A 22377-nucleotide genomic window follows, 5' to 3' on the forward strand; every position below is an offset into this window, starting at 1 on the left:
ACCTGTTCAAAATAGTGGAACAAGCCAGGCAGGGTGATGTGTGCCTTTGTGGTCCCAGTTACTTGGGAGACTGAGGTGGGAGGATGTTTGAGCCCAGGAGTCGAAGCTGTAGTGAGCTATGATGGCACCACTGTACTCCATCCTGGGCGACAGAACAAGAACCTAAAAATACAAAAAATACAAAAGAAAAAGAAAAAATATAGAAGCAACAATGTAGATTTACATTCTATTAGACAGTGACCCATTAGACCCAGACAAGGGCCTTAAACCAAATACTGTGGCTCAAGCTTAGCCCACAAGGAACCCAGAATGGAAGGAACACATTATAGCTCTCTTAGGTTAATGATTGGCATCCCAAACAGATTTCTTTTTAGCGAGAAAGATAGCCAGAGTGCTTGGAGATTGGGCGCGTGAGTTTTCTTTCAAGGACAAAGGATGGAGACTGTTGGAAGAACTGATTTTTAAACCTAGTACTCTGTTCTCCAGGATGGCTGCTGATGAGGTGACTAAGTTTACCCATTTAAGTCATCTGTCCTGATGAAATATACACCTTATCTAAGGTCATGTTGATGTTAGAGCCTTTGTTGACTTTCTTGTCTCTGTGTTCCAGTCTTACCTATAAAAAGCAAATAAAAAGAAAGGCTCTGAACTAAGATTTTAACGTGATAATATAGCTAAGCAAGAATACCTTTTTCTTGCTCTAGTCAGCATTTCCTTCCCTGTTTACTTGTTGAGTTCAAGTAAACAGGGCTTTGAGTTATGAACTCTGAAAAGACAAACATAAAGTTAATCCTGTTATCTGAGAAACATATTTACCTTGCAGGAACATAGTACTTTCTATATCATAATCTTGATTAAATTAACATCTGGTAGTTAGAACATTTTATTCTCATACTCTTTTAATCCCCAATCTGTCGATCTTAAGAATACTTAACATTTATGTATCACTGTGAGGGTAAGGAATGCAGTATGATTGGAATTTAAAGTAAGTCAGTTTTAAATATAAGTATATGTAAGTCTACTCCCTGGTCTTAGTCCATTTGGGCTGCTGTAACAAAACACTACAGGCTAGGCGGCTTATAAACAACAGAAATTTATTTCTCACAGTTCTGCAGGTTGGGAAATTCAAGATCAAGGCATCACAGATTTGGTGTCTGGTGAGGGCCTGCCTACTGGTTCATAGACAGCACCTTCTGCATCTTCACATGGCAAAAAGAGCAAACAAACTCTTAATGCCATCACCTTGGGGGTTGGGATTTCAACATATGAATTTTGGGGGCTACAAATATTCAGACCATAGCACCCCCCATCATTATTTTAGTTTTAGCCATTGAAATGCTATTGTTTCTGAAATTCAAGGGCAGAAATGAAGGAATTCAGAGATGCCACAGAATGATGGTATGGTGAATATTTTACACAGCATCATGTATAAGGCTCTTGGACTACTTTATTAGCTAGTTAATGGGTTTGTGCAAGTAACTCTTACAAGCACTTTTCTTGCCATGCTTATCTGGTGCCAGCTCTGGAATATCATATGAATATGGAAAATTAGCTTGCTCAAAATTGGACTTAACAGAGTTATTGATGTCTTTATTGTTCTTATAAATTGCACATGGAAAAATAGATTGAGAATGCTCTAAGAATTTAATGTGTTTCAGGTCGCATGGAGGGTGAAAGTCCATGGAATTTCTGGATTTACATAGTTTGCATATATAGAAAGTGCAAAAAGGCAGTATTCCTCTTGAGATTGCCTTGAAAAAAAAGATTAAAGCAGAGATTCAAAATTATTTTTTTCTTTCTAGGCCTACAGTAATTTTCTTGTGATTAGTTACCAAGAAGCTCTGTATTACCAGATTCGGAGAATTCGTATATAGTTTTTTAGGCCGGGCATCGTGGCTTATGCCTGTAATCCTGGCACTTTAGGAGGCTGAGGCGGATGGATCACTTGAGCCAGGAGTTTGAGACCAGCCTGGCCAGCATAATGAAACCCCATCACTACTAAAAATAGAAAAAAAAAATTAGCCAGGTGTGATGGCACATGCCTGTAGTCTCAGCTTCTTGGGAGGCTGAGGCACGAGAATCACTTGAACCCGAGAGGCGGAGGTTGCAGTGAGCTGAGATCGTGCCACTGCACTCCAGCCTGGGCAACAGAGCGAGACCATCTCAAAAAAACAAAACAAAACAAAAAAGCCCAGTTTTTTAGTGCTTAGGATATAGGTGAAAGGAAAACAACCAGAATGATGCGGATCATAGTGATGGACTAGGTTGTGGTTTTAATGAATATTCTTTGTCAACTTAGAGTTATGAGAAATAAAATAGAGGCTTCACCTTTATAGAGCCTGGACTTCAGTGCTGGACTGGGCACTATGAAATATATACAGCCCATCCTGTGGGTGTAGGTTAGGCTCCCTGCTCCTGCCTTGCACTATACTTTTCCTCCTCAGTCCTCATCCCTCCTTTTCATACTCTCTAGGAAGGTAGAGACTTTTATTTGTCTTCATCATGATTCTATTTTTGACCAAAGGCCTTAATAAGTATTATGTGAATGGATGAAGAAGGCTTATAGTTTCAGAGAAAAAAAAAGGACAGAGACATGAAATTGGTAATAATCTAAGCTACACAAGTGCATTATGTGCTCAAATACAAAACAGTACTAGCAATAAGTGCTCACTTTAACATTTAGGGCCTATAGGTCCATTATGGCTTGGAGTTATTTTTAAAGATGGGATTTAAAGTACTTTATTTAAAGTGCAAATATTAAATCAGAATCTTAGCATGAAGGCACTATGTGCCAGGAACTGTTTTAGGCACTTGACGTTAATGAACTCTTTTAATCTTTACAGTAGCCGTATGAAATAGGCAGTGTTACTAGGCCCATTTACAGGAGACATACCTGAGTTAGAGGTCAAACCATCTATCCGCCCAAGATCCTGAGTACATGGTGAGGTGGTCATTTGAACTTCTGTGCTCTGGCTCCAAAGTCTGTGCACTCAGCCTCCCTCCCAGGAGGCCTCTCACTATACTCTGCTAACTCTCTATGAGGTCTTCATTGTGGCTTTAGTAAATTATATACAGTAATTTTGAGCAAAACTGTAACCATTCCTGCTAATAAACTTCTCCTGGAATAACAACGGTTTTTACATTTTGTCTTTCTACTTTAGGGCTATAGTCCGTTATTAGCATGCCAATCGGTAGATGCTCTTGACTTAGTGATATTAATTAGATACAGGTGCTGCTAATATTCAGCCAAGTTCATACAAATTAACAATCAAGTAGACAAGAATGTAGTTGTTTTAATTACATCTTTGAGATATTGTGATTTATAAAATCCATCAAGTACTCATAAGCAGGGTGCATCTTAGAAAAATCTATGAATTAAAATTAAATCTCTAACGTCCCGCTTTTAAGCACCTTTCTTTCCCCCGTTATGACAGTGAAGACCAGTTCTAATCTGAATGCCATTGGGATCCACCAGAGGTTATTAAGCAGGGGAGTGACAGCACACAGAATCACGGTGTCAAGAGATCACTCTGGCCATGGTGTCATATAGGACTGAGGCTGGAAGGCCAGGGAGCTGGTGATGGGGAGGTCCAGGTTTTAAAGGTCCCAGCCAGTGGCAGTGAGTGGGGCAGCCAGAAGAGAGATGTGGGTAGCTCTGATAAATTCAAACTTTTTATTGATCAGAAGCAGCTTATTATAAAGAGGACATCTTTGCCTTTCCCCAACACTTAAATCTGTAGGTTCAACATCTGAGAGCTGAAAAGAACTTTAGAGACGACTCAGCCACCTTTCCTAGCCAATTTATTAAAATCTGCTAAAAATTCCGTTCTCATCTTTATCTTCCAGTTCTTGGACTTCTATTTTTACTCATTTCTATTTAAACTGTCTATTTATGTCATTTTTCTATTATGACTCTTCCATCTTTATTCCCTAGTGTGCTATATTCTATCTCATAGATCTCTTCCTAATGGGACTTTCCACAGCCTTTCCTATAGCTTACTGTGCCATGATTTTGTTTACATTTTGGTCAGCAATTACTTTATCCAGCTGAAATCTGTGGACATGATTGTGTGTGGAGAAAACAACTGGTGGAATAAAATATTTATTCTTTATGTTGTTATTTGTTCTTTCACTAGGTCATCACTCTTGTTTTTTTTTGGTTTGTTTGTTTGTTTGTTTTTTAATTGTACTTCTCTTGGTACAGTATTTTAGTTTACTGTCATTTTTTTGCCTTTATGTAGGGCAGTCCAGTATCCAAAAGAAAGAGTGTTACTGCTTAGATCCTCCAAAGGGCAATGGGGCGTCTGAGAGCAGACCCCTTTCCTTTGAGGGACAAAGATAGGAGGGTCTTCCCTGGACTAGGTAGGATTCTTCATTGTTGCCAGCACATCAGCCATGTGGTTTTGTTTCTTTTCAGTGGATTCCAGGGAATCTGCTTCTCCTGGACCAGCTTAAGACAAAAGAGAGTCTGCCCTGGCATTTTGTAGGGAGAGGGGCTAGAGCCTAAGGGCAGAATGGAGGCCCAGGGTGGGTTCTCCTCATTTGTCATTTGTGAATGTGTTCTTTAGTTGTCATGAAGAATGAATCTGGTATAAGGAAGGAGGCCTAACAGCACCTGATGAGAAAAGTTTTCAAACTCTCCCCTGGCTACCAACTCATGAGATTGATTTGAGCCACACAATATATTGTACTGCATTTGCTAATAAACCTTTTCCTCCTACAGGCTCTTATGACCTGGTATATCTTATAGGATCAATCCCCTAATAAATATAAGGCTTGTTATATTTATGTCTGTGTATCTTATTCAGTATTCCAGGAGGCCAAAGTCCTTTTCCATATAGCTTTTTAGTTTCTTAATTCTGTAATTTAATGTAAATATGTTTTGAATAATGTTAACTATTTTTGTTGAATTTGAAGGCTATGTGTTAATCACTGAGAATTTTATAGTTTATATGTTCTATCTCTCATAGTCCTAAAAATGCCCCAGACTTTTGTACAATGGCCACAGAGACAAAATAAAAGAAGATTAGTTTAGACAAAAAATAATACGGTTTACATTTTAGTAAATTTTTTCAGACCTGTATTGCCTGTCTGGATCTTTCCCCCTTCTTCCCTCTCCCCGAGTCTGGGCTCCCATGCAGTTTCCCATACCCTAATCCAATCCATTATCTCTCATCAGGCCACTTAAATGTGTCCCTCCCCTGAGTCTTGACCTCCAATTCATTCTCACAATGATCAATGGGAGGAAATATATGCAACATATACAAATGAGGGGGTTTTGTGGATATAAAGAACTCTTACAAATCGCCAAAATACTGTGTACACAAATAAAACAATATGGGAACCCTCCTGGCTGGTAAACATAAAAAAGGTTCCCTAGAAATGGAAGACACACAAATTTAAATGATGACATGCTATTTATGCCTATCAAATGTATTAAAAATGGATGCAGTATTGACAAACGTTTAGGGAATAAAAAGCTCTGAAACATTGCTAGTTGGAATTTACAATGGTACAGCCTTTTTGGAGGGCAATTTGATCATGTAGAAGATGACTTTAAAAGGAATTCCACTTCTATGAATTTGTCTTAAGGCAATAATAAGAGAGTGTTCATAAACCAGGTATATATGAGAGTATGTTTGTTGAGGCTGTTTATAGTGATGAAAGACAGAGAATAGTCTAACCTAGGGTATCGGTTAAATAATAACATTAGGCATATCTAGACAATGGAATTTTATGGAGCCATAAAACGACAGAGATTTAAAAAAATGTGCCCTGAAAAACTTTCACAATATGTTTTTTAAGTTAAAAAAGTTACAAAGCAGCATATGTATATAATACAACCTCTTTTTGTAAGGAAGAAGTAGGTTGGGGGTTTTATATAGCGCAGGGAAAATTCTGGAAGACTATGTGCCAGAATGTTAATGTGTTTTGCTTTTGATTATAAATATATAGGTGGTTTTAATATTTTTTCATGTTTACCTATACTTTATTATACATGATACATAAAAATGTATCATAAATATATCTGCATCTCTCTCTATATATATCTATATTATTTATTTATTTATTTTTTTGAGACAGAGCCTCTGTCGCCCAGGCTGGAGTGCAGTGGTGTGATCTCAGCTCACTGCAACCTCCGCCTCCCGGGTTCAAGTGATTCTCATGCCTCAGTCTCCCAAGTAGCTGGGATTACAGGCACGTGCCACCACACCCAGCTAATTTTTATATTTTTAGCAGAGATGGGATTTCACTATGTGGGCCAGGCTGGTCTTGAACTCCTTGCCGCATGTGATCCACCTGCCTTGGCCTCCCAAAGTGCTGGCATTACAGGCATGAGCCACCATGCCTAGCCAAATACTTTTTTATTTTTTATTTTTAAGAAAAAACACCCCTGCCCTTGTCGTCACCACCGCAGCCGCTCGCCTGAGAGGAGCTGGGGGAGAACGGTGGCCCACGAGGCTCGTTGCAGACAATGCGGCGGCTCCTGTGAGGGTGTTTAAGTAAACTTGAGGGGAGGAAGTAAAAGTATGTTGAATCTGGGTAGTTAAGTGCATGGCTGTGTATTGTAGTATTTTTGTTGTTTTCTGATTTTGAAATGTATTATAATTTACAGAAATATTTGACCTTTAAGATTCACAATAGAATGAGAGAAAAATACATGTAAAGTAATTATAATTTAAAGTGTACTATTATTTAATTTTCTGTTTCACTGTGTATCTTTTAAAATGCTTTTATTCTTTTCAAGCAATATATGATTACAGCTTAAAAAATATCAACTAGTGTTGAATTCTAGCAACAAAAAATATCAGTCTCCTCTCTCACCTTTCTGTATCTGTGGACCCACTTCCAAAGGGGGAAACCTCTAGGAAAATTATACTAATATTTTTAGTGCCATTTTTCTATTATAAATACCTTACTTATGTTGCCGTTTTTTAAGTGATCAATTTTGGACATTTTTCTATTGCCTCCTGGTTGTTGTAGACACGATGCAGCTCTTCTGTCTCACTGTCACCACTACTCCCAATATAACTATACTTGTTAGATCAAATAATGTGCACATTATTACTGTGTAAATATTGTTCATGGTTGAGCTTAGTGGTACACTATGACTGTTTTCTTTTTTGATACTCTGTTTGTCCTAGACCTAATTGCCTTTTTTTATTTGCGTAGTTTTCTATGCATTTAGGAAAAGATAATGCTTTAAAAAGTTGTGCCAAACCATGTTAAATTTTTTTTGAAATCTCAACACAGCAAAATTCCATTCTAATTCCATTCTTTTCCTGAAGACATTTCTCCCTTCTAACTTGGACTGGTTGTTCTTAGCCCTCGTGTGTGTGTGTGTGTGTGTGTGTGTGTGTGTGTGTGAAGTCCTAGGATCAGAACTATATAGTCTGATTCTGTAACTCTTCTTCATATTCTTCAGTTAGATCCCTAATTTTATTGGATCTCATGTTATCTTTCCTTTTTCCTGAAGAGCATATCCTGTAATAGTTTTCTCAGAAAGATTGTATGGGTAGTAAATTTTTATATCTGTTTTACTTTTATACTTACCTGAAAGGTTGAATTTTAGAATTACAGGTTGAGAATCATTTTATATTTAGAATTCTGAAGGTGTTTCTAGTGGGAAACATAAAGAGCCTCCTAGTTGGAGGAACAACCAGCATTCCTGGTTTTCAAAATCCTGCAAAAGCACCCGGTTGACAATGAAACTGATTGTGGTAAGGATTCTGTCAGCTCCTAGAAGCTTTCTTGGCCATTCTCATGAGGGCCTATAAGCTTTTTGGCCTCACCTCATATTTGGGACACTCTGGCTCTGTGCTAAGTAACTGGTAACATCCCAGCACGTTGAGTGCTTACTGCAGCCTGGTGAAGCTAAGCCCACCTTCTCAGGTGCACTATCCCACTAGCAAGCCTAGCTGTCAGACCTTCCTGATTCCTGTTCTTGCAGACTTCCTTTGATGGTAGTAAGTTCCTCCCCCGTTGGGGTTGTATGAATAGAATTGAAGGGTAAAACTGATTCCTGGAGATTTTTTAGAAGTGCAACTTGAGACTCTAAGAGAACCCTCTGTCATGAAGACTCTATGATCCTGTGACTATTGAGCTGGTATTCTTCTTGGGCAGGACGACTTTTCCTGGGGTCTTGGGCTGTGTCACTTGTACCCATTCTTTAAGGGATTGCCTCTAGGAAGCTTTTGTCCTTATTCTTTCTTTCCCACTGGCCTTGTGCTTTGCATTTCTTTATTTCTTTTTTAAACTCAGAGATGTGATAGTGAGATTTGGTCTTTTTACTCAGGACATGCCTACTGAGTCCCAGGGTTACCTGTGGAACCCAACATAGGTGGCAGGGAGTGAGGAGGTATTGGGATCAGAAATGACTCAAATGTGACTGATGGAAGTATATTTTTCATCAAACAAGAGTTCTAGTTTTAAATAAGGGAGGGGACTCTTATGGCTGGGAGGGATTTTAGCAAATCCAAGCACTTTGATTTTTCAGTTGAGGAAAAAAGGCAAAATACAGTCTTCATTGGTGCAATGACAGTGTGCTGTGGCATATATTTTAGAAAGAACATTGCATCTTGGGACGAGAAATCTAATTTTGAAATCATACGAAGGTCATTAAGAGTTTATGGGAGCTTGGGCAGTATTCCTAACTTCCATGAGTGTGTCCTTTCTTCATCAATAAATTAAGGGTATCAGTGTCTCCCCCTGCATCAGCGCTGTTGAAGAGACTAGCATTTGAAGAGACTAGCCTGGTACTTCTATTTTTCAAACAATAAAGACTTACTTCAGAAGGAAATATCTAGTGAACAAGGTCCTTTAAATCCTTCTGAAAAGAACTTGTGTGCTTTTAATAGTGTTAAAATAATTACTGTGTTAATAACTTACTGTATAGATATCCTAAAGTATTTTTATCTTGTATTTTTGTAAACAAGTTGTGGAATTTGCAGTGATGGCTCCTGGTAGTATCTAAAAATATGTTTGTACTGCATCTGTGGGCCCTTCTGTATCTAGGCTATATTCCAATGCACGATTGTGTCTGCAGGAGAGAGTCTCCTCTGTTGGGGTCCGTTGTAACAAACAGCTCCTTTTATATTCTCCCACATCTATTCCTGTGCTTCTTTGATTTGGAATTTGACTTGTTGCCTGTTGAACTGGCAAATAGTTGAGTGTTCTTTTGTGTAAACTTCGACAATGCTGATTCATAGTACCTCTAGTGACTTAATCTATATTAAGATAATCTGTATAAAATGTATCTATATATGTAATCTATTAAGAAACCTATATAAAGCCAAATTTTGACCTTTCTATGGAATGGGTATTTTTTTCCAGAATAACTTAGAAGATGATGAAGATGTGGAAATGAAAAATGGTATAACCCAGGGAGACAAACTACGTGCCTTAAAAAGTCAGAGACAGCCACGTACCTCACCATCCTGTGCATTTAGGTAGATCTGTTTTAAACACTTCAGTTCATAGTGTGCTCCCCTTTGTGAATAGAACATTTAATCTTCTCTTTAATCTGTAATCTTCTCTTTTGAATTTTGTTCTACAAATTCTAAGTTTACTATTTCGTGTTGTTTATTAATTATTTTATCACTGTTGGGAGTGGCTAAAGTTTAGAAGTTTACCAAAAGCAACTGCTGCATCTCAGTCTCTGGAATTCTACCTTAAGCTGCAAAGCAGTTATCTCTGGGACTGTTTCAAATTCCGTTTGGATTTCTCCCCTTCTGCTGTGAATGAGTTTCTTGTCCTGTGTTGGATCCTCACAGGTGTGCCGAGGCTTTTGTGTTGACTCATAGTGTATGGAAAAGTATTGTATGCCAGTCTCTGGCAATCCAAGCTAAGTCCTCAGCTTTACCTTCTATTTTTGAAAATTGAATAAGCAATTCTTACCTGTGCCTGTAAAGTTATAAGCCATCTTGACTTTGAAGTCTCAAACTACTCACCGGAATCAATGATGGGACTTGCGTTCCGATCACAACATTTGAAACCTGCTGGTAGTTCAGATTGGGTTTAAAAAAAGGTTTTGGAATTAAAAGGTGCAACATTTGTAAATATCATCATTTTTTAAAAATTTCAATATACTGGGTGGCAAGGCCTCAGTCCACAGATTAATATAATGGGAAGCAACAACATTGCTTTGACTTATAAATAAGAGACACACATAGCAGAAGGATGTGTTGCCGGTATGACAAACACCAAACAGATTCACAGGGAATTTAGCTTTCATGTGTCATCTGGGAGAAACTGTAGCACTGTAGTCAGATTGGGTCTTTACTGAGTTCCTGATCTAAGGAATAAAGGTTCATATTGCTAAAAAATGAGGTTATCATTTTCTGCAGTATTATGAGGAAAGGGGATAGCAAGCCTGATTCTGGGTAATCTAGGATCCATTTGCAAGGTTTCTCCCTTTTGCTAATTTAATATTTTTACTGGTTTGATACCATTTGATGTGCCTTGTGGTCTTTGTGAAAACATGTGGCCTGGTGATATGTGAGCATCTGTCTTCGATTTCCGCAGGTCGGATGATGCAAAAGGACACCCAAGAGCAGTGTCCCAGCCTTTCAGGTACTGCCAATGAGGTTCAATGTCTAGTAGCTTATAAATATATGCTTCCTTTTAGCCATGTTTCCCAAGTCTCAAACATGAAAATCAACTGTACACAGCTTTTTGATTTTTAAATTGCTTCCTTTCTCTTCCATATTGTTTATGCCTTATTTTTAATGCTCACCATGAAAAGGATTTTTTTTTTTTTTTCTTTCTGGTATGCCCACAGGGCTGTGTGGTGGTGGTAGAGACATCAATGTATTTTGTGCTCTTAGCCCATTGTGGGGGTCTCTCAGAAACTACAGGTGCTCTGCATCTTTCCTTTCGATCTAGTGATAGATCTAGCTTACATTGTTTCCATTTTTATTTGTCCTCTTTCCCTCTGTTTTTTCCCAATCAGCATGCATTTGTTCTCCTCCTTTATTTTCTAGTCTTATTTTCTTCTCTACCTTCCTTTTGAAGAGAGAACACTAGTTTTGTTCTGTGGAAAAATGTCCCCTGAAACCTCCTGGAGTGGTACCACTATCCGGTGTGGCACTCGGTGAGAGCAGTAGAGATGTTTGGTCAAGAGTGTTGAGAAATAGGGGAAAGAAGCTCTTCACCTGCTGGTTCTTATTCATTCTTAGGTTTAGGACTGTTTAGTGAGGGCAGTTCTAAGAGGGCTCAAGCTTCCGGAGCTTCTGGAGAAGCTTGAATCGCTTCTTGGTCGAATTTTTCCCGTAGAAAAATCGCTTCTTGGTAGAATTCTATTTTGAAGGCAAAACATGAGCTTAAGCTGCTGTTTGGAGGGTGGATAATGAAGGAAAGAGTCTACAAGTGAATAAGCTTTTCTCTAGCAGAGAGGAAAACAGAGTTCAGCTACATTAAATGATTTATCTAGGATCAAATAGATTTGGTATTCAGATTATGACTGGGCCCTGGCTATCCAGATTTGGGTGTTTTTCCTTTTTGTCCACTTGGCAAATATTTATTGAGCACCTGCTCAGAATCCAGCATTGTGCTAGCCATTGGGAATTGAAATGAGAGAGAAGTCTTTGCCCTCAAGGAGCTTATATCAAGTAACGGAGATAGACAAATATCAGATGATGCAATATGGTGTAAGAGCTATGATTTACTATGAGAATATATGTTGAAACGTATATTGCTTGGGAACTCAGAGAAGGCTTGCTTGATGAGGTAACAGCTGATTGGACCATTAAAGGCTAAGTGTGATAGGAGTGGGTCAAATGGACATGGAAGATAAGAGGTAGAGGATGGGAAGGAGATGAGTAAATGCCCTGGCAGGGAAAATAGCCTGTGCACACTGGACAAATGTGTGGATGCTACCGATTCAGGGAACTCAAGGCATTTTTGTGTAGCTGGAATAGAGATGTCCAATGCGAGAGCGTGGAAAGAAGGACCTGTCCAGGTTTTGGAGGGGTTGCATAAGCCAAGCCAAAGAGTTTCTATAGGCTTATGGGCACAGAGGAAAGATGAAATGATTTAAACAGTGAAGTGACATGATTCACTGAAGGCTATTCACAATTCGAATTGTTTAGGAAAAAGATTAAAAGATGCCACTCATAGTCAAGGGTAATAAATAAAGATGGCCTCGCCTAGGGTAGTTGCAGGGTGGAAAGGAAAGGATGGATTTGAAATATAAGAAATGGAATCTAAGGTTGTGCTGAGGAATGAATACCAGTGGCGAAAAAGGGCAGTGACCCAAGAAGACAGGATCATGGCTAAGAGCAGGACTTTGACTCCTGGGTTTGAATCCCAGGTCTGCTGTTCACTAACTGAGTGACTGGATGAGGAACTTCTCCTCTGCGTTTCTATTTCCTCGCTTGTAAAGTAAGGGCAGCAATATTAGCTCCTTCATAGGGTTGTTGTGAGGACAAGCTGAGCTGACATCTTTAAGGTTCTCAGAACAGTACCTGGCAGAGTTAGTACTGTGTCAGTGTTGGCTGCCGCTGCTGTCATCACTATTAGGACCTGTCATGATATCTTTAAGATTGATTAAATTATCTTGTCCTAGCTAGTTGCTGAATGTTTCAGATAAGACTACTTTATGGTGACACTTTGCCATTTTTCTCCACAAAGATTAAGTTCATCCCTGCAAGGATCGGCACCTACCTTGAAGACATCAAAAATGGCACTGTCCTCTTCAGCGACAGCCAAGAGGATCAACAGAACCTCTTTGTCTTCAGGTGCCACTGTAAGAAGGTAATTTTTCTCTCCCTCTTCCAAGGTGCTGGTTTGAGGTAAAGGAAGCTTGCGCAGGCAATGAGTTTGGCTGCAGTTTTGTCAGAGCAGGGGATAAGGGAGAAGAGAAACCACAAAAGACCCTGTGATCTTCTGGGGCTTCCGTTCCTGTCTTGGAAGGCAGGAGACAAGGCTGTGGAGGCAGTGGTGCAGAGCGTGCTCTTCTTCTAGTGAGTCTGCAGCTGGCTTAGTGTGATCCAGAAAATGGAGTTCAGTTGCATATACAAATGGTATTGTCATTTCTCAGTTGACATGTATAGGCAGGGGAGAACTAACCAAAATGGGTAGGGATGTTTGATGTAGTCATATGATTGAATATGTACTTAAGTCTGCTTTTAATGCTCCCCTTACATGGCCCTTTTCCTTTGCTTCCCACCCCAGGGTAAATAAAACTCCCTGATGTTCTGTTTCGAGATCTATAGTCAAAGTGTTTTAGCCAGTTTCTTGGGTCCTAGTTAACTGCTTTTGACAAAGAAACTTGATATGTATAAGTCAAGGCTACATATTATCATAACACCAAGGGTGGTGAAGAAGCCATCTTGACATCATTCACATTGATCAGTATTGTCTTCATCATGTTCCCCTAATGTCATGAGTATGTTTTAGAAACATGAGCTCCGTGTGAGTGTACACTGTTGTCTGTTTTTTCCCTCCTCACTTGTGTTTTCCATTCAGCTTTTCCATAAACTCCCGGCTAGCCAGTTCTCTAGGGAACTTGAATGCTGCAACAGACGATCCAGAAAACAAAAAGACCTCCTCATCCTCTAAGGCAGGCTTCACAGCCAGCCCGTTTACCAACCTCTTGAATGGCAGCTCCCAGCCGACTACCAGAAATTACCCTGAGCTCAACAACAATCAGTACAACAGAGGCAGCAGCAGCAACGGGGGCAACCTGAACAGCCCCCCAGGCCCTCACAGCGCCAAGACAGAGGAGCACACCACCATCCTCCGACCCTCCTACACCGGGCTTTCTTCTTCTTCAGCGAGATTCCTGAGCCGTTCTATCCCTGTAAGTTCGCAGACACCACCTCCTGGTCCTCAGAACCCTGAATGCAACTTCTGTGCCTTGCCTTCCCAGCCAAGGCTGCCACCAAAGAAATTTAATAGCGCCAAGGAAGCCTTCTGAGCGATGCCTTCCCTCTGTGCTGTGAAACTGTCTATGCACTACATTCTGCTAGCTCCTCTTCAAGTAAACGCCACGTTTCAACTGGGTTTTCTTCCTTCTTTTTCTTCCTACCCTGCACTCCTTTATAAGTAGTTTCTCTTAAAAAGGAAATAGCTTTCATTCTTTTGATTATGGACATTGTTGACTTCAGTTACTTTTCAGTTGTGTTTCCAATCACTCTGAATATCTGGTGCAAAGCCAGGAGCTGATTCATACAGTGGATAGCATTTGCTGGGGGTGTGCTGGTTTGGGAAATTATGGCTTTTTCCACATCATTTATCAGTGAATGAATTTTGGAGTATTGACATGTGGAAGGCGCTGAATGAACACTATCTTCCTAGAACTAAGCATTAGGCCCTTGAATATTTCACCTCCTGCAAGGAACTGACCCAGAATAAAATAAGTGGCAAGTGGAAGATGTTTCTAAGAAGGGCTTATAGGTAGGTACCTGGGATGCAAGTGGAGGAGCAAGCAGAGTATCAGGAAGGTGTTTAAAAGTAGCCAGCACTCTTCTAGAGAAAGGTGGGAAGACCTCCAAACACATCTTACCAGTGAGATCTCTATTTAGGTTACCAAGCTCTCTTTAACAATCAGCAATACCTGGTAAGGTAAACTCTGTTGGTTAACTCCTATTATAAATTACTTTAATCACCTGTTTTGATTGCCTTTGGGGGTATTGAGATCTATAGGAATGTGAGTTTTGACTTGAGAGTAGCAAGGACAAATAGGAAGCAGAAATCAATCCTGTGTATTAAGGAGATATGAAGCATGGTTTGCAACACTGATTGTACTCAGGGCTTGAGCAAGCCTTGGGTGTCTTGGAAGGCTCTGGCCTGGCATCCCTTCATACTCTCTATTCTTGAAACATTTCCTCAGCAATCATCTAGGGAGTGGTTGCTTCTGTAGAGAAGAGGGGAGGAGGAAAGGTGCTGGTGGCAGTGTGCTGTGTATGGTCCACTCAGCAAAACAGGAGCCCCATGGTTCATCCTTAATGACATTCACTTTCTTTAGTTGGCAGTTTAGAAACCATGAGGATGGGCCAGGAGCAGTGGCTCATGCCTATAATCCCAGCACTTTTGGAGGCCAAGGTTGGTGGATCACCTGAGGTTGGGAGTTCGAGACCAGCCTGGCCAACATGGTGAGACCCCGTCTCTACTAAAAACTCGAAATTAGTGGGGCGTGGTGGTGCTCGCCTATAATCCCAGCTACTCAGAAAACTGAGGAAGGAGGATCCCTTAGAACCCAGGAGGCAGAGGCTGCAGTGAGCCGATATCGCGCCACAGCACTTCAGCCTGGGTGACAGAGTGAGACTGTCTCAAAAAAAAAAAAAAAAAAAAAAAAGGAAAAAGAAACCATGAGGATGAGGATGTTTTCTAACATGAGAATGCAGTGTGCGTGTTTATGTGTGCGTGTATGCGTTCATGTTTGGGTGCATTAGATTCATTACCGCTCTTATCCCTACCTCAGACTTCTTTTAAAATTTGTTCCCACTCTGTCGACTCTCAACCCATTCCCTAAGAGGAGCCTAGCATATCTGATTTTCCCTGTCCAATTTTACAGGCATGAGCCCCCATGCTTGGCCTTGGCATTAGTTTAGATTCCTTTACAGATTAGGGTCCCAGGAAATTGCCAGCCATCTACCCCTTAATCTGATGCTGATCCCACTATATGAATTGGGTGTATAGGTATCATAAAAACTTAAATCCATGTAACTAAGGATTAGATGTAAAAAGATAATATATTTACATTTTCCTAACTATATGTATAAATCATATACTTTCCAGCATTCGTTGAGCTCAGTCAGCGTTTTCACATACTGACTGTGGATCAGCCTCTTCTTTTGGATCAGAATGCAGATCTTTCCATTTTCAGAAAAAGTGCTAGAGATATATAGATAATCATACAGTCACGTGCTGCCTAATGATGTTTTGGTCAATAACAGACCACATATACAATGGTGGTCCCGTAAGATTATAATGGAGCTGAAAAATTCCTATTGCCTGGTGATGTCGTAACCCTCATAGGGTTATAACTGCAGTACTCATGTGTTTGTGGTGATGCTGGTGTAAACAGACCTACTGTGCTGCAGCCATATAAAAGTCTAGCAGTACAATTATGTACAGTGCATAATACTTGATAATAAATACCCGTTACTGGCTTATGTATTTACTGTACTATACTTTATATCATTATTTTAGAGTATACGCCTTCTCCTTATTAAAAAAACAAGTTAACTGTAAGCCTCAGGCAAGTCCTTCAGGATGTATTCCAGAAGAAGGCATTGTTGTTAGAAATGACAGCTCCGTGTGTTACTGCCCCTAAGACCTTCCAGTGGGACAAGATGTGGAGGGGAAGACAGCGATATTGATGCTGACCTGGTGTAGGCCCAGGCTGATGTGTGTGTTTATGTCTTCATTTTAAACAAAAATTTAGAAAGTAAATACTAAAAATATTTAAAATAAAAAAATAGGATAAGGATGTAAAGGAAGAAAATATTTTTGTATAGTTATACATACAATGTTTATTTTAAACTAAGTGTTAATTTCAAGCGATTGGGAGTTGATAAAAAATTAAACAATAGTAAACTAAGTATTATTACAAAAGGGTCAAAAGTTAAAACAATTAAAAAGTTTATAAAATAAAAATGTTACAGTAAGCTAAGGTTAATTGACTATTGATAAAGAAAAATTTTTAATACAGATTTGGTATAGTATTTAAGTGTACAGCATTTATAAAGTCTACAGTAGTGTTCGGTAATGTCCTGTGCCAGTCACCACTCACCCACTGTCTCACCCAGAGCAACTTCCAGTCCTGCAAGCTCTATCCATGGTAAGTGCCCTTTACAGGTGTGCAATTTTTAGATCTTTCATACCATATTTTTACTGTTTATTTTCTATGTTTAGGTATGTTTAGACACACATACTTACCATTGTGTTATAGTTGCCTGCAATATTCAGTACAGTAACATGCTATACAGGTTTGCAGCCTAGAAGCAGTAGGCTATACCATTTAGCTCAGGTGTGTAGCAGGCTCTACGGCTTAGGTTTGTATAGGTGCACTCTGTCATGCGCACACAACAATGAAATTGCCGAAGGATACATTTTCAGAGTGTATCCTTGTCATTAAGTGACACATGACTGTGTAAATAGATTACATACGTAAAGGTATTGTATAATCCACACTTATAGCTGAATGCCAGTAGCATTGGTAGCTTGACAAGAATAATGTTCTACTTTTTTGTTTTCCTCTTTGCTGGTAGAACCATGGCGGCATTCTTTAGACAATTGTTAATCTCCCCTAATGATGTTTACATAACTTGATTTGGGTCTCGTTCCATATTTTGTTATTTCTTTTCACTTCTCCTCCTCCTCGTCCCTCTTCTGGCTAGAATAGAGTGATTTTTAAATAATTGAATTTAAGAAATAGTCTGTGTGGGCAGTTGCTGCCACTTCACTTCTCCTCTCTCCTAACTTTATCATCTTATTGTAAAGAAAAGCATTTATAAATAGAATTATCAGCACAACATTTTCCTCCCTCTCACCCTCCCTGGAAGTAAGCAGCAGCAGGTCTTTGCAGCAGACCCTCCCCTCTTTAACTTTGCTTAGAAAACCTCCTGTGAGAGGGAAAGCTCCAAGTCCTACTTCTGCTGACTTGTGGTCAAAAAGCTAAATTATGATGAAAATTCCCATTTTGTGTGGAATAAGGAGATTATGAGTTATTTTTGTTTATGGTCCAGTGCAGCTTGTCTAGTTATACTGGGTTTATTGTCTAAATAAGATCATCCTTCTAGTTCTAGTACTTCTGAAGATGTGAGATTAAAAGCCTTGAAGAGCTAGAAAAATCACTCAATAAAAATGTTTTAAAATTCTTAGGTAGGAAGATGAAGTCTGCATGGCAATATCCTCTCAGAACCTTTAAGAAAGACCCAGAAACTCTTAGGGGATGGGGTGATGGGTATTTAGAGGGAATCTAATATTTTAAAAGCTACAATTAGCATCTCTTTTGAAAGCTGCAATTGCTCACTCACTTTTTGCAGCAGTTCAGCCCCCAGAAAAATGTAAAAATGATTTCCTTATTCTGTCATTAAATCGTTTAACACAGAAAACAAGAACAAATGTTAAGGATTCCTTATGGTTGTGACAGAATGCTGAGGAACAGTCAGATTTTATTTTTATTCATTTGTCCTCTTTTGCTAGTCTTGCAGTTTCTACTGCCCTGTGCAATGCACACACAAGGTTACATTTTTGTTGACCCACTTACTGTGAAAAATGAGTTTCACTCCCTGACACTGAGAGGAGTTTTCAAATGCTTAAGAAATGAGGGACATGTGATTATGGTGTAGGTGGGGTGGAAGTATTTTATTAAATTGAAATTACTTGTGGTATCTGTCTTGAATATTTGCTATGCTTTATTTTTATAACACTTAATCACTGGATTACTAGTCATCTACATTGACCTTACCTGACCCCCGAGTCTGAGTTAGGTCATGTTGCTTCTCCCATAAGCCTCTCTACATCCCGCCTTGGTCTAAATCAGAATACTCTTTTTCAGTCGGAATTTGCACCATCCACTAGACTATATGCTTTGTGAGGGCAGGGATGGTGCCTCTGGTTTTCATAGTTATATGCCCTGTGCATGGCATATATTAGGCACTCATTAAGTATTTGCTGATTAGATAAAAGGATGGATGGATAAATGAATGAATGCTCTATAGCTTTAATAATAAAACTATACAATAAGTAAAACTTGTTATAGCCTGTAATAAGCTTTGTTTTGTACTTTTTCTATCTTAATCTTCAAACATTTGCAGGGATATTCTCATAGTGAAGGTTGTAGGTAATGTCAGTGGTGCTGTTCATTGTCTTGGAATTTTTCCTTTCTTCTCCATTCAGTTGCTTCCTCATCCCTATTGTGTTTGAGTCTTTTATGAGCTTCCTAACTTGTCTCTTTCCACCTTTAATTCCAACTTTAAAGTAGGATTGGCAGACTTTTTCTGTAAAGGGCCAGATAGTAAAGATTTTTAGCTTTGTGTCCCAACTATTCAACTCAATATATAAACGAAAGATGTGGCTATGTTAAATAAAACTTTATTAACAAAAATAGGTGGTCGGTTGCATTTGGATAGTGAGTTGCAGTTTGCCAACTCCTGCTTTAAAGCATTGCCAGATAAGATATGTAGATTTCAACATCTTATTTCCCTGTTCAGAAATGACCAGTGGTCCCCTAGTGCTAGAATATAAATACTGACTTTCTTTGCTGAGCTTTCAGGCCCTCTGTACTGCATTTCTGTAGTATTGTATCTTTGCACCAGCATTTACCTTGCTTATTCTCTTGTCCTCTTCTCCCACTATGTTCATGCCTACTGCGAGTCTTTAGGAAGCCCTTTCTTGGAAGCTCCCTGCCCTCCTTATCAATTTCTCATCTTTAAATAAAGACATATATTACCTTCCATGTCTTCTGTGAAGCTCTCCCCAATAAATGGAATCCACCCTATCATTAACACTTTATTTTATCATGTATGCTATTACATACATGAACATCTATATTTGTTTACATATTGTCTGTGTATGTAAGAATTATCTACAAATTTAAACTTCCTTTTTTAGACATTTCAAAAAATTCTTTTATAGTTCATGGTTTCTAACACAGTACTGGTCACAGGTGGGAAGTAAAAATTAAAATACTCATTTGGTTGAAAGTTGAAAGCAAAATGGAAATGAAATATTGTGTGCTTCCTACTTTCCCTTAGCATTCTTATATGACAGTTGAAGTTGGCTTAAATGTAGTTCTTTTTTCTAGTGTCAGTAGCATTTTTATACTCAGTTGGTTAATACTGCCCTTTGGTTATGAAGACTGTGTGGATGTTTTCCATCTCAAATTTGACCAATGTAAGAACAACCTTGGTAGCCTATGAATAGGTTAAGTTCTTCTGTGTTCTAACACCAGGCAGAATACGTACGTATTTTAAGGAATTGTTGGTCCTTAAAGTAGGACCTGGAATGAGGTCAAAATATTAGAATCTAGCTTTATAAAATAACCAGTTTGATGAAAATCTGAGTGATTGGCAGTGCACTAAAGCACGGTTCATTTTTACTTTGGAATAATGTTAGTGCTGACAGTGATAAACTCCTTATTGATTGTGTGAATATCCATTCCCAGTAAAGTGCTAAGACTTTCTAGTGGTACGTAGTAGTGTTTCCTGATGTCAATTTGTTGTCTTTTCCCTCTGCCTATTCTCCATTTTAAAAATTGGTCATCTTGTCCTGATTTTAAATATGACATTTTTATTAGTCTTCTTTTGTTGCTATTAAGAAATACCTGAGGCTGGGTAATTTATAAAGAAAAATAGTTTATTTAGCTCACAGTTCTGTGGGCTGTACAAGCATGGCACCAGTAATCTGCTTGGCTTCGCGTGAGTCCTCGGGAAGCTTACAATCGTGGTGGAAGGCAAAAGGGGATCTTGCGTATCACATGGCAGGAGGGAACAAGAGAGAGGGAGGATGTGCGAGGCTCTTTTAAGCCACCAGATCTCAGGTGAACTCATAGAGTGAGAACTCACTCGTTACTGGGAGGACAGAACCAAGCCATTCATGAAGGATCCACTCCCATGACCCAGGTACCTCCTACTAGGCCCACCTCCAACACTGGAGTCACATTTCAACAGGACATTTGGAGGGGATAAAACATCCAAACCATATCAATATTCATTTATTAATTCATATTAATATTATTAAATATTAACTGTGTTAATATTTATTACAGTTAAAGATTAGTACTAGCTTTCTATTCTTTTGTTGTATATTTACGTTGCTGTGGTTTTTCATCCTTCCTCTTTGTTGTGGCATTACTTTAGATTTGATGTAATTTTTCAGCTAAGGGATACTAACTATATATCAAGAACATGAGCTCAATCTCAATATTGAACCACACCTTTGGCATTCATTCAATATTGCGATTTTTTTTCTCTTCCCAAGCGGACCTGAGAATGTTACTTGACAAAGCATCAAATCGTTACGAGGTCAGCATGGTTCAGATGATGCCTTTACATTTGCATATAAGCTATTTATATGTTTGCAGTATTTGTAGATACATGTTAACTATAATTTAAGTTTTCAGTGTTAAATAGTGGTTTATGTTAATTTTCTGTATAAAGCCTGTCAGCTATTTTTGACTCTACTTTTGAAAAGACTTAAAAACATAAAACTTGCTTTAAGTGATAAGGTTGATCAGAAATATATAATAGGTGAGGATTAATTTATATTCTCAATGTATTAGAGTTATGAATCACCTTGGTCGTTCAGCTTCATTTTATACTCTCTTATGTAGTGTCAATAATACTACTAGGTCAATAGAGAAGAGTCTTATTTTAATCTTGCGTCTTATTTTTTTGGCTAGGAGTAAAAGAAAGCAAGTGCTTTTTATATACCTATAAAAGCTGGCTGGATGCAGTGGCTCACACTATAATCCTAGCACTTTAGCAGGCTAAGGCAGGAGGATCACCTGAGGTCAGGAGTTTGAGAACGGCCTAGGCAATACAGAGAGACCTCATATCTTAAAAACTGAAATTAAATGAAATGGAAGCTTATCCAATTAATAAAGCTATAGCTAATATTTATGTAAGTGTCTACCATGAGCCCAATATTGTTTTGGTAGAGCAAGGTAAGACAAATACATACAAGCCATTGTCCTCCACTAGATTAAAAACTTCATGCAGGCATCTTCGGTGGAACTGATTGCTCTTGTTTTTCTGGTCCTTTCTGTTTTTGCACTGCTGCCAGAATCCACTTAAAATACCAGTTTCCTAAGGTAAGTCTTTGTTTAACAGCTTCTGTGGCTGAAGAATAAAACCAATTATTATAAGATTTTTCCTCTTTTTTTTCTGAAATTCTGTAGTTTCACCATAATATAGCTATATACAGATTCATTATAATTTATCTTGCCTGGCGTCAGTGTGTACTTTCAATCTTAGGGCTGCATGTTTAGTTATGGAAAATTCTCAGCCATCATTCTTTTTTTTTTTTTTTTTTGTAGAGAGTGTCTTGCTATGTTGCTCAGGTTGATCTCAAACTCCTGACCTCAAGCGATCCTCCTGCTTTGGGGTCCCAAATTGCTGGGATTACAGGCTTGAGCCACCACACCCGGCTCCACTATCTTTTTGGATGTTGCTTTACTGCCTTTCCCCTTATTTTCTCCTTTTGCAATAGCCCCACAATTTTTTTATATTTTTTATTTATTCATTTATTTATTTTTTTAGAAGGAGTCTCACTCTTGTTACCCAGGCTGGAGTGCAATCTCAGCCCACTGCAACCTCCACCTCTCAGGTTCTTCACCTCCCAGGTTCAAGTGACTCTCCTGCCTCAGCTTCCTGAGTAGCTGGGACTACAGGTGCATGCCACCACGCCTGGCTAATTTTTGTATTT

The 22377-nt window shown here is 38.9% G+C and overlaps 1 protein-coding gene across 7 annotated transcripts in view; it reads left to right on the top strand.

Annotated features, from left to right (window-relative positions):
* The window catches only part of CDC14A (cell division cycle 14A), a 172235-nt gene that overhangs the window by 137396 nt on the left and 12462 nt on the right, over positions 1-22377 (top strand). For 3 of the 7 annotated variants that reach the window (XM_050745054.1, XM_050807490.1, XM_050807496.1), the window contains exons 12-15: positions 9334-9449; positions 10525-10572; positions 12631-12753; positions 13468-13994. In XM_050745054.1, the coding sequence (XP_050601011.1) occupies positions 9334-9449; positions 10525-10572; positions 12631-12753; positions 13468-13918 (738 nt within the window). In that variant the 3' untranslated portion in view covers positions 13919-13994. Of the gene's footprint in view, positions 1-9333; positions 9450-10524; positions 10573-12630; positions 12754-13467; positions 13995-19306; positions 20645-22377 lie in introns of those variants that run through there. The other 4 variants (XM_050807503.1, XM_050745044.1, XM_050745061.1 and 1 more) reach the window with 3 other exon arrangements.

This window comes from Macaca thibetana, chromosome 1 (genome assembly GCF_024542745.1).
Source record: "Macaca thibetana thibetana isolate TM-01 chromosome 1, ASM2454274v1, whole genome shotgun sequence".
NCBI lineage: Eukaryota > Metazoa > Chordata > Mammalia > Primates > Cercopithecidae > Macaca > Macaca thibetana.